At 43.9% G+C, this 13452-nt stretch overlaps 1 protein-coding gene across 1 annotated transcript; it reads right to left on the bottom strand.

Moving 5' to 3' along the window:
* Positions 1 to 2500: 2500 nt before the first annotated feature.
* LOC138657047 (uncharacterized) lies at positions 2501 to 6741 on the bottom strand. The gene is made up of 2 exons (XM_069744576.1): positions 6001 to 6741; positions 2501 to 3554 (listed from the first exon to the last, which is right to left on the bottom strand). Exons 1-2 carry the CDS (start codon positions 6739 to 6741, stop codon positions 3540 to 3542), a joined length of 756 nt encoding a protein of 251 aa, XP_069600677.1. The 3' UTR covers positions 2501 to 3539.
* Positions 6742 to 13452: the final 6711 nt, after the last annotated feature.

Raw genomic sequence — 13452 nt, 5'->3', positions numbered from 1 at the left:
ATCTTCAATAAATAGAAAGAGTCATTTTAATGCTGCATATTGTGATGATGTGTATGGCCTGTTTGCTATATTAAAATTAATTGGATGAACTGAGCATTTTAAAGTACATATTTTCAGAAATAGAAGAAGCGGGCAAATACTTTTTCACAGCCGTGTATATATATACAGTCATGGCCAAAAGTATTGACATCCCTGCAATTCTGTCAGATAATACTCATTTTCTTCCTGAAAATGATTGCAATCACAAATTCTTTGGTATTATTATCTTCATTTAATGTGTCTTAAATGAAAAAACACAAAAGAGAATGAAGCAAAAAGCAAAACATTGATAATTTCACACAAAACTCCAAAAATGGGCCAGACAAAAGTATTGGCACCCTCAACCTACTACTTGGTTGCACAACCTTTAGCCAAATTAACTGCGACCAACCGCTTCTGGTAACCATCAATGAGTTTCTTACAATGCTCTGCTGGAATTTTAGACCATTCTTCTTTGGCAAACTGCTCCAGGTCCCTGATATTTGAAGGGTGCCTTCTCCAAACTGCCATTTTTAGATCTCTCCACATGTGTTCTATGGGATTCAGGTCTGGACTCATTGCTGGCCACCTTGGAAGTCTCCACTGCTTTCTCTCAAACCATTTTCTAGTGCTTTTTGAAGTGTGTTTTGGGTCATTGTCCTGCTGGAAGACCCATAACCTCTGAGGGAGACCCAGCTTTCTCACACTGGGCCCTACATTATGCTGCAAAATTTGTTGGTAGTCTTCAGACTTCATAATGCCATGCACACGGTCAAGAAGTCCAGTGCCAGAGGCAGCAAAGCAACCCCAAAACATCAGGGAACCTCCACCATGTTTGACTGTAGGGACCGTGTTCTTTTCTTTGAATGCCTCTTTTTTTCTCCTGTAAATTCTATGTTGATGCCTTTGCCCAAAAAGCTCTACTTTTATCTCATCTGACCAGAGAACATTCTTCCAAAACGTTTTAGGCTTTTTCAGGTAAGTTTTGGCAAATTCCAGCCTGGTTTTTTTATGTCTCGGGGTAAGAAGTGGGGTCTTCCTGGGTCTCCTACCATACAGTCCCTTTTCATTCAGATGCCGACGGATAGTACGGGTTGACACTGTTGTACCCTCAGACTACAGGGCAGCTTGAACTTGTTTGGATGTTAGTCGAAGTTCTTTATCCAACATCCGCACACTCTTGCGTTGAAATCTCTTGTCAATTTTTCTTTTTCGTCCACACCTAGGGAGGTTAGCCACAGTGCCATGGGCTTCAAACTTCTTGGTTACACTGTGCACGGTAGACACAGGAAAATTCAGGTCTTTGGAGATGGACTTGTAGCCTTGAGATTGCTCATGCTTCCTCACAATTTGGTTTCTCAAGTCCTCAGACAGTTCTTTGGTCTTCTTTCTTTTCTCCATGCTCAATGTGGTACACACAAGGACACAGGACAGAGGTTGAGTCAACTTTAATCCATGTCAACTGGCTGCAAGTGTGATTTAGTTATTGCCAACACCTGTTAGGTGCCACAGGTAAGTTACAGGTGCTGTTAATTACACAAATTAGAGAAGCATCACATGATTTTTCGAACAGTGCCAATACTTTTGTCCACCCCCTTTTTTATGTTTGGTGTGGAATTATATCCAATTTGGCTTTAGGACAATTCTTTTTGTGTTTTTTCATTTAAGACAAATTTAATGAAGATAATAATACCAAATAATTTATGTTTGCAATCATTTTCAGGAAGAAAATGAGTATTATCTGACAGGATTGCAGGGGTGTCAATACTTTTGGCCATGACTGTATATATTAAGAGAAAAATGGCCCCCTGTGCAATATATAGCTGGATATTATGCAGCAGAAATAGAACTGTTTTGTTCTGTCTACAATGTCTGCCTCTTGCATTCTTCTTCTGACTTTTGTGGCATTACAAAAGAAAAACAATGTTGGAGAAATAATGGAGAGGAGTGCGTCAGTCATGTCTCATCCACATTCTTATGCCATAATTAGAATATTGTGTCTGTTTAAATACTTTGATTGTATCACAATTTCAAGTTTTTGAAATGAAAAGATTGTGAAAAATCACTTTTTATTGTATAAAAGTCATACAAAATGAGAAAAAATTTATTTTATTAATGTTTTTGACATTTAGAAAACAGAAAAAATAGCAATAAACAGAAAAATAGAAGAGGGATTATAAATCAGTCCATTCTAAAACATGAGATCTTAATAAAGACTAACATAAGTGTATAGGAAAACACATAAGAAAAACATAAAATAAAATATCACGTTCCTTAAAGGGTTATTCCTGTCTTGGTAAGATAACTTGCTATTCTCTGGGACCCCGACCAACCCTGAGAAATTCCCCAATAGACTAGAACGCCAACCCTTTATTCATTGTCTATGGGACTGCCAGAGTTAGCAGAGTACTGCGCTCACTTATTTCCAGCAGTCCTAGTGACAATAAATAGAAAAGTAGATCAAAAGAACCCGGCACTCAACTTTAAGTCAAACTTGTGATTTTTATTTTGTAGTACGTAAAACGTTTCGGCCTGGTCTGGCCTTCGTCAGTTACTACAGTGTTATAAAGAAAATAAATAGTGAGTACATACATGGCTACATCTGTACATACATCAGAGAATACATGCAGTGTATGATACATCAACAAACAAAAAAACAAGAAAACAGAATAAACAGAAGAACAAAAAACAGAAGTATATACAGAGTATCCTATGGTCCTGGTATGATAATCTTAGAAATCCACCCTAAGAGGAATCAACTAGTATATCCCGGCCCTCCCTAGTGGTGAAAAAATGTGAGAAACAGGGTGCTACTATGCGTACCGTACTGAGAGGTGTCTGGATAAATGGAGGAGTGCTTCTATGAGCGTAATGAGCTCCAGGGAGATCCCTGGGGAGGGAGAAAGGGAGAATAAGCCCATAATAGGAGCTACCATCAATATGCTGAAGTGGGACAGTGACAGTGTTATGTGCGGTCCCTGTCGGTGCTAATACCTTGAACAATGTAAGTCCCTGGGCAGAGCCGCGACTGCAGACGATACTGCAGGCTGTGGAGGGAACAAGGGTGAATGTCAGGATATTGAACACGAGGCTGCAGGCTGAATCGCCCGGTGGTATGCCATGCTGGGAGGAGGCAGAGTCCCTGCAAGCGGTAGTAGTGGGGAGCGAGTTACCTGGATAGGAGATGGGTCAGGACGCGGTGTCCACCGCTGTCGGATGAGCATGCCCGAGTGAGGAAACGCCAGTGCGGCGTTCCTTATGTGCGCGCTGGTCCTACCGGATGTGATGTACCGGAAGTGACCGCGTATGTTTCCCCGTGATTGACAGAGGAAAACCAGCCAATCCTGTGGCTCTCTAGTAGGGAGGCGGGACAAAAGCCAAGTGTGCACTGTGAGATGGAGCCGATGGACAGCCTCAGATGGTACGGAAACAGTGATAGTAGCGCTGGGAAGGTGAAGGTGGTGGTTATTCATAACATATCCACTTGTGACCCCGTGGAGAGGTGGAAGAGTCCTGGTGATTCAATAAAGGCGACTCTAGGAAGATAAATAAATATGTTAGAGACATAGATCTGCTTGGAACATAAATATGAAAAGTAGACATTTAGTATCTAGATCATAATGTGTACAATCAGCATCTCGGAGTGCTAAGTTGTAGGAGCCCATAATGATGAGACCCGTAGATAAATTCTAAGATTGGCACATGTCAATTAGGTGAAGGAAACAAGGTCATAATCCCTGTTGAGACCTTTAGGGTGCAGGGTATCGAGGGTATGAATCCAGAAAGCCTCCCTGTGTTTTAGGGAGGCTAATCTGTCTCCCCCCCGTCTAGGTGCTGAGACCTGCTCTATTACCTGAAACGAAAGTTGAGAAATGTTATGACCTTGCGATATAAAATGGTGTGGGATGGGTAAGAGTGTGTTGCCGCATCTGATCGTGGATTTATGCTTGGAGATGCGTTCCCGGATAGGCCGGGTTGTCTCGCCAACATACAGCATGCCACAGGGGCATTTAATAAGGTAGACCACATATGATGAATCGCAATTGAAATAGTTCTTAATGGGAAACGATCTACCAGATCGTGGATGGTGGAATGAGCTACCCTTAAGTACATTGCTGCATTGGGTGCAGTGGAGACAAGGGAAGGTCCCGAGACGTGGGTTCTGGAGGAACCGTTGGATGGGTGCTTTTTTGTCTGGACCTACATCAGCTCTTACGAGTGTGTCCCTTAGGTTGCGGGGTCTCCTAAAACATGGGAGAAAGGGTTCTCTAAACTCCGGGATGTTTGGGTGGGCAGTTGTAAGTAGATGCCAGTGTTTGCGAATGTTACTGTGGAGAATATACGAAAACGGATGGAAAGAGTGAACAAATGGTATACGCTTATTGGACTTTGGTCTGCTATTAAGGCTAGGTGTCCGGGATTCTTGGAGGACCGAGTGGGGGTAGCCGCGTGCCAGAAACTTGGCTTCCATCTCAGACACTCGTAGTGTCCGTAGTTCGTTATCCGTGACTATACGTGTTACCCGCTGAATTTGAGATCTAGGGATCGCTTTTTTGATGGCTCTGGGGTGTAGACTTTCAAAATGCAGCAGGCTATTTCGGTCGGTGTTCTTTATGTGGATATCGGTGCTCAGCTTGCCAGTGTTATCTTTAATGACCACAGTGTCCAGAAAATTCATTCTGTGTTGGTCATGAGCCATTGTGAAGGAGATACCAGGCCATGCGGTATTAAGGAAATCCACAAAAGACCGGAAGGACTCCAACGAGCCCCCCCATACGCAAAAAATATCATCTATGTAACGCTTCCAGAGTAGGACATTATCCTGGAAGCGAGAGTCGGAATAGATGATGGTCTCTTCGAAATCTGCCATATAGCAGTTAGCGTACGGGGGCGCTACGTTGGAGCCCATCGCGGTCCCCCGTATCTGTAGGTAGTATTGGTCCTGGAATAGAAAATGATTAGAGTCAAGAACCAATGTGAGTAAATCCACAACTAAGTCAATTTGTTGTTTGTGGGTCCCTGTGGTGGATAGTAATTTCTTGATCGAATTAATGCCATCCGCATGTGGGATGGAAGTGTATAGATCCTTAACATCCAGTGATGCCAGTATCGCATCAGCCGGTATACTACCTAGGTCCCGTATTGTACCCAGAAAGGACCCTGTGTCCAACAGAAATGATCTAGTGGATTGGATATGGGGGGTAAGTATTTTTTCTAGAAAGATTGCTATAGGGGACAGTATAGAATTAGTGGCTGCCACTATTGGTCGTCCCGGGGGATGCTCCACGTTTTTGTGAATCTTAGGGAGTGTGTAAAAGACCGGGGTCACCGGGTGGTCGTTGGTGAGGTAGTTGCAGGTTTTAAGGTCTAAGACCCCTAATTCTGTGTATTGCTGTAGTATACGTGAAATTCTGTTTCTAATGGCTTGGGTGGGGTTGGAATCCAGTTTTTGGTACACGGTGGTGTTATCTAACTGTCTCCTAATTTCCCGTAAGTAATCACTTTTGTCCATGATCACTATGGCACCCCCTTTGTCTGCTGGTTTAATTATTAGGCTGGAGTCAGACTGGAGTGATTGTAGTGATTGACGTTCACTTAACGTTAAATTAGGAGGATAGTAAAGGCGACCCATTTCAACTTCCCCCCGGAGTGACTGGAAAGAATTTTGAATGAATTGTATAAACGTCTCAAGGGCGTGAGAGCCCCGTGGGGGTCTAAATGGGCTCTTAGTACGTAAGCCTAAACTTTCTGCTGTAAGAAGTTGAGGTGCTGTAGGGGCTCGTACGGTATTTACTACTTGGTTCTGTGGATCAGAGAAATACACTTTAAGCCTTAGGGATCTAAAGAACCTTTGTAGGTCCATGTCCAGGTCAAAGGTCCGGTAGCGATAGGTGGGGCAAAAAGAAAGACCTTTTTGAAGGACACTACAGTCTGATGCGCCCAGAGTTCTGGAGGAAATGTTCACGATTAGAGATTCAGTACCTGAGATCTTGTCATTCGTGTAAGCTCCGTGTCTCTGCCGAAATCTCTGGCTCCGCCGCGTCCTCTTTTCCGGCCTCGTTGGGTGCGTTGACCTAAAAAATGGGATGTGCTGGGAATGGAGGAACTCCTGTCTTGCTCCGAACCCGAGGTGGAGTAGTCCGTGGAAGAACGATGTCCAGTTCTTGCGCTGGGGCGAGAGGAGGAATAGTTGTCCTGCCATCTGTATACCCTCTTTGCCTCGTAGTCCTCGGTGTCCCGGGCGAATTTCAGTCGTTTCCTGTTCTCAATGTCTCTGCGGTGTTGTTCAGTTTTCGTCTTAATTTCGGATTTCAGTAGGTTCAGCTCCTCTGGGGTACCTGTGGATGAGAGCTGGATCTCAATAGCTTTGACCCGTTCTAAGCTGGCCGTAATCTCTTTTTGTAGGTGTTCTATAGTGAGGGTGATTAGGTCTAGGGAGCACTTATTGAGAATCTGTTCAAATTTAGTGCAGTATTCCGGGGAATCCCGGAAGAGTGTGGGACGTAGTGGAACCCTTAAGCCTCTCGGGATGCGTTGTACCCGCAGGTACTCGGATAATGTTGCGCAGTGAAGTTCAATGTTAATATGATGTCTTACTTCCCGTTCCAGATCTCGTCCCCTCGTCTCACGGGGTGCGGTTTTCAAGAAGTCACAGGGATATATAGAGTGGGATAAGATACTAGTGGTCTCCTCTGGATTGTAGGAGAAGGTATTGGTGGACATGACCAAGTGTGCGTGCCTCCACGTAAGGGAATAATATAGTGAGTGAAAAGACGTGGGCACTGCTACTCAGGTGCTCGGGTAGGTTCCCAAACCGTGTGCATATAGATCAAAAGAACCCGGCACTCAACTTTAAGTCAAACTTGTGATTTTTATTTTGTAGTACGTAAAACGTTTCGGCCTGGTCTGGCCTTCGTCAGTTACTACAGTGTTATAAAGAAAATAAATAGTGAGTACATACATGGCTACATCTGTACATACATCAGAGAATACATGCAGTGTATGATACATCAACAAACAAAAAAACAAGAAAACAGAATAAACAGAAGAACAAAAAACAGAAGTATATACAGAGTATCCTATGGTCCTGGTATGATAATCTTAGAAATCCACCCTAAGAGGAATCAACTAGTATATCCCGGCCCTCCCTAGTGGTGAAAAAATGTGAGAAACAGGGTGCTACTATGCGTACCGTACTGAGAGGTGTCTGGATAAATGGAGGAGTGCTTCTATGAGCGTAATGAGCTCCAGGGAGATCCCTGGGGAGGGAGAAAGGGAGAATAAGCCCATAATAGGAGCTACCATCAATATGCTGAAGTGGGACAGTGACAGTGTTATGTGCGGTCCCTGTCGGTGCTAATACCTTGAACAATGTAAGTCCCTGGGCAGAGCCGCGACTGCAGACGATACTGCAGGCTGTGGAGGGAACAAGGGTGAATGTCAGGATATTGAACACGAGGCTGCAGGCTGAATCGCCCGGTGGTATGCCATGCTGGGAGGAGGCAGAGTCCCTGCAAGCGGTAGTAGTGGGGAGCGAGTTACCTGGATAGGAGATGGGTCAGGACGCGGTGTCCACCGCTGTCGGATGAGCATGCCCGAGTGAGGAAACGCCAGTGCGGCGTTCCTTATGTGCGCGCTGGTCCTACCGGATGTGATGTACCGGAAGTGACCGCGTATGTTTCCCCGTGATTGACAGAGGAAAACCAGCCAATCCTGTGGCTCTCTAGTAGGGAGGCGGGACAAAAGCCAAGTGTGCACTGTGAGATGGAGCCGATGGACAGCCTCAGATGGTACGGAAACAGTGATAGTAGCGCTGGGAAGGTGAAGGTGGTGGTTATTCATAACATATCCACTTGTGACCCCGTGGAGAGGTGGAAGAGTCCTGGTGATTCAATAAAGGCGACTCTAGGAAGATAAATAAATATGTTAGAGACATAGATCTGCTTGGAACATAAATATGAAAAGTAGACATTTAGTAACTAGATCATAATGTGTACAATCAGCATCTCGGAGTGCTAAGTTGTAGGAGCCCATAATGATGAGACCCGTAGATAAATTCTAAGATTGGCACATGTCAATTAGGTGAAGGAAACAAGGTCATAATCCCTGTTGAGACCTTTAGGGTGCAGGGTATCGAGGGTATGAATCCAGAAAGCCTCCCTGTGTTTTAGGGAGGCTAATCTGTCTCCCCCCCGTCTAGGTGCTGAGACCTGCTCTATTACCTGAAACGAAAGTTGAGAAATGTTATGACCTTGCGATATAAAATGGTGTGGGATGGGTAAGAGTGTGTTGCCGCATCTGATCGTGGATTTATGCTTGGAGATGCGTTCCCGGATAGGCCGGGTTGTCTCGCCAACATACAGCATGCCACAGGGGCATTTAATAAGGTAGACCACATATGATGAATCGCAATTGAAATAGTTCTTAATGGGAAACGATCTACCAGATCGTGGATGGTGGAATGAGCTACCCTTAAGTACATTGCTGCATTGGGTGCAGTGGAGACAAGGTCTCAGCACCTAGACGGGGGGAGACAGATTAGCCTCCCTAAAACACAGGGAGGCTTTCTGGATTCATACCCTCGATACCCTGCACCCTAAAGGTCTCAACAGGGATTATGACCTTGTTTCCTTCACCTAATTGACATGTGCCAATCTTAGAATTTATCTACGGGTCTCATCATTATGGGCTCCTACAACTTAGCACTCCGAGATGCTGATTGTACACATTATGATCTAGTTACTAAATGTCTACTTTTCATATTTATGTTCCAAGCAGATCTATGTCTCTAACATATTTATTTATCTTCCTAGAGTCGCCTTTATTGAATCACCAGGACTCTTCCACCTCTCCACGGGGTCACAAGTGGATATGTTATGAATAACCACCACCTTCACCTTCCCAGCGCTACTATCACTGTTTCCGTACCATCTGAGGCTGTCCATCGGCTCCATCTCACAGTGCACACTTGGCTTTTGTCCCGCCTCCCTACTAGAGAGCCACAGGATTGGCTGGTTTTCCTCTGTCAATCACGGGGAAACATACGCGGTCACTTCCGGTACATCACATCCGGTAGGACCAGCGCGCACATAAGGAACGCCGCACTGGCGTTTCCTCACTCGGGCATGCTCATCCGACAGCGGTGGACACCGCGTCCTGACCCATCTCCTATCCAGGTAACTCGCTCCCCACTACTACCGCTTGCAGGGACTCTGCCTCCTCCCAGCATGGCATACCACCGGGCGATTCAGCCTGCAGCCTCGTGTTCAATATCCTGACATTCACCCTTGTTCCCTCCACAGCCTGCAGTATCGTCTGCAGTCGCGGCTCTGCCCAGGGACTTACATTGTTCAAGGTATTAGCACCGACAGGGACCGCACATAACACTGTCACTGTCCCACTTCAGCATATTGATGGTAGCTCCTATTATGGGCTTATTCTCCCTTTCTCCCTCCCCAGGGATCTCCCTGGAGCTCATTACGCTCATAGAAGCACTCCTCCATTTATCCAGACACCTCTCAGTACGGTACGCATAGTAGCACCCTGTTTCTCACATTTTTTCACCACTAGGGAGGGCCGGGATATACTAGTTGATTCCTCTTAGGGTGGATTTCTAAGATTATCATACCAGGACCATAGGATACTCTGTATATACTTCTGTTTTTTGTTCTTCTGTTTATTCTGTTTTCTTGTTTTTTTGTTTGTTGATGTATCATACACTGCATGTATTCTCTGATGTATGTACAGATGTAGCCATGTATGTACTCACTATTTATTTTCTTTATAACACTGTAGTAACTGACGAAGGCCAGACCAGGCCGAAACGTTTTACGTACTACAAAATAAAAATCACAAGTTTGACTTAAAGTTGAGTGCCGGGTTCTTTTGATCTACAGGTCCTTCTCAAAAAATTTGCATATAGTGTTAAATTTCATTATTTACCATAATGTAATGATTACAATTAAACTTTCATATATTATAGATTCATTATCCACCAACTGAAATTTTTCAGGTCTTTTATTGTTTTAATACTGATGATTTTGGCATACAACTCCTGATAACCCAAAAAACCTGTCTCAATAAATTAGCATATCAAGAAAAGGTTCTCTAAACGACCTATTACCCTAATCTTCTGAATCAACTAATTAACTCTAAACACATGCAAAAGATACCTGAGGCTTTTATAAACTCCCTGCCTGGTTCATTACTCAAAACCCCCATCATGGGTAAGACTAGCGACCTGACAGATGTCAAGAAGGCCATCATTGACACCCTCAAGCAAGAGGGTAAGACCCAGAAAGAAATTTCTCAACAAATAGGCTGTTCCCAGAGTGCTGTATCAAGGCACCTCAATGGTAAGTCTGTTGGAAGGAAACAATGTGGCAGAAAACGCTGTACAACGAGAAGAGGAGACCGGACCCTGAGGAAGATTGTGGAGAAGGACCGATTCCAGACCTTGGGGAACCTGAGGAAGCAGTGGACTGAGTCTGGTGTGGAAACATCCAGAGCCACCGTGCACAGGCGTGTGCAGGAAATGGGCTACAGGTGCCGCATTCCCCAGGTAAAGCCACTTTTGAGCTACAGAGAAGCAGCACTGGACTGTTGCTAAGTGGTCCCAAGTACTTTTTTCTGATGAAAGCAAATTTTGCATGTCATTCGGAAATCAAGGTGCCAGAGTCTGGAGGAAGACTGGGGAGAAGGAAATGCCAAAATGCCTGAAGTCCAGTGTCAAGTACCCACAGTCAGTGATGGTGTGGGGTGCCATGTCAGCTGCTGGTGTTGGTCCACTGTGTTTCATCAAGGGCAGGGTCAATGCAGCTAGCTATCAGGAGATTTTTGAGCACTTCATGCTTCCATCGGCTGAAATGCTTTATGGAGATGAAGATTTCATTTTTCAGCACGACCTGGCACCTGCTCACAGTGCCAAAACCACTGGTAAATGGTTTACTGACCATGGTATTACTGTGCTCAATTGGCCTGCCAACTCTCCTGACCTGAACCCCATAGAGAATCTGTGGGATATTGTGAAGAGAAAGTTGAGAGACGCAAGACCCAACACTCTGGATGAGCTTAAGGCCGCTATTGAAGCATCCTGGGCCTCCATAACATCTCAGCAGTGTCACAGGCTGATTGCCTCCATGCCACGCCGCATTGAAGCAGTCATTTCTGCCAAAGGATTCCCGACCAAGTATTGAGTGCATAACTGAACATTATTATTTGTTGGTTTTTTTGTTTGTTATTAAAAAACACTTTTATTTGATTGGATGGGTGAAATATGCTAATTTATTGAGACAGGTTTTTTGGGTTATCAGGAGTTGTATGCCAAAATCATCAGTATTAAAACAATAAAAGACCTGACAAATTTCAGTTGGTGGATAATGAATCTATAATATATGAAAGTTTAATTGTAATCATTACATTATGGTAAATAATGAAATTTAACACTATATGCTAATTTTTTGAGAAGGACCTGTATATGCACACGGTTTGGGAACCTACCCGAGCACCTGAGTAGCAGTGCCCACGTCTTTTCACTCACAATAAATAGAAAAGTGGCACATAGTGGGACTACAGCACATTTTACATTGGGGCTTGCGGGCCCCTTGTTCTTATGATTAGTTGGGGGTCTTCGGTTGGACTGAACATTTCATTGTACAGTTCATTTTACATTTGAACCCTTAATGCATAATGACTTATTGGTACGTCAGTGCGGGGTGACTGCGTTTCAAGAGGGCTGAGGAGCTGAGCTCTCTCCACATGCGTCAGTTGCTCGGTATAGCCAGCATCTGTATCTAACAGCAGAGGCCAGAGCTCATCTCTGATTCTTGCTATTAACCATTTACATTCTGTTGATAATCTCTGACAGTAGCTTTTAAATGGCGAGGAGGTGGCACGGTTGTTGGGTCACCAGCTCCCATCAGCATCCTACGATGCAATATGCCGGTGACCCACAGCCACTCTGGTACCCCTGAGAAGCCTAGCCACAGGCTGAAATTCTCTCCGACCGTGATTTTCATCAGATACTATAATACTTTCATATTGCAGTGTAAAGTATAAGTGATCGAATGATTGTAGGTTCAAGTTCTATAAGTGGATTAAAAAATAAGTAAAGTAACAAAGATGAAAAAAAAGAAAAAAATTAAAAGAAAAATTGAAAAATTAGAATTACCACCTTTTCTATAAAATAAACATAAAGAAATAAAAAAAAAACTACACATATTTCATATTGCCACGTCGATAAAAGTCCAGTCTATTAAAATATAGCATTAATTAACTCCTACGGTAGACAACGTGAATAGAAAAAATCTAGAAACATAATAACTGCCGTTTTTCAGTCACTACACCTCCCTAAAAAATGAATACCATATATACACCAAATTGGTATAAAAAAAAAACCAGTCAGTTCGACACTTAAAAAGAACAAGACATCACACAGCTTAATTAACAGAAAAATAAAACCCAAAAAACTATGGCACTATTGCATTTTTTCCCCCACCATTTCATCCCATTTGGCATTTTTTCCATTTTTTTGTACATTTTATGGTAAAATGCATAGTCTCATTCAAAACTCAAAGTCATCCAGTAAAAATCAAGCCCTGATGTGGCTACGTTAGCTAAAAAATAAAACTGTTATGGCTCGTCTAACAAAAGCAAGATAAAACAAAAGTGCAAAACAGGGTTAAAGGGGTTGTCCAGTTCTTTATACTGATGGCCTACTGTTAGGATAAGTTATCAATATTAGACCGGTGGGCGAGTGAAACCCTGCACGCCCGCTGATCAGCAGCTCAGTTGTGGAGCAGAGCTACACAGCTCCATCAATTGTAAAATGGCCACGACCAGGTACTGCACATCCACATCTCCTTTCATTTACAGTAATCTCTGGAGACAGATTCTCAGGAAGATCAGTGTCCAGCCCATAGTCCTGAACAGCTCATTTACATATTAAGATAATATGGATTTATCTTTAATAAAACATCAGATCACAAATATGAAGGTATCACTTTATTCAGCTTCCTATGACCTACATGCCCATATAGACGGCCTAGGAGGGTTGATCCTACTGATAGATTCTGGAGCGCCCGCCAGGGTCGTGGGGATACTCGGTACCAGGCTGATTCTTAAAGGGGTGTGGTCACGGCAGCAGTGACTTGATCTGTGGCCATGGGCGTCCAATAAAAGAGTCAATGAATTGAAAGGAGAAATAAAGTTGTTAGGGGCATTGTTCGTGATGTCACCTGTGGTACTCAGCCAGGAATGGCCGACGCTGCTTAAAGGGGACCACTGGGGCTGATGGTGATGCAGCAGAGTTGTTGCAGCTCACACAGGTAGAGCTTAGTCCCAGAGCAATTACGATGTTAAAGTCAATGATGGTAGAAGTGAATGTTGTAGTGCAGTTGGCACTGGTTACAGATGACAATGGAAGTCTGGGGAGCC

This window comes from Ranitomeya imitator, chromosome 1, assembly GCF_032444005.1.
Source record: "Ranitomeya imitator isolate aRanImi1 chromosome 1, aRanImi1.pri, whole genome shotgun sequence".
Classification (NCBI taxonomy): domain Eukaryota; kingdom Metazoa; phylum Chordata; class Amphibia; order Anura; family Dendrobatidae; genus Ranitomeya; species Ranitomeya imitator.
Note: the sequence above shows the minus strand (reverse complement) of the source record. Positions and strands in the feature narration are given on the sequence as shown.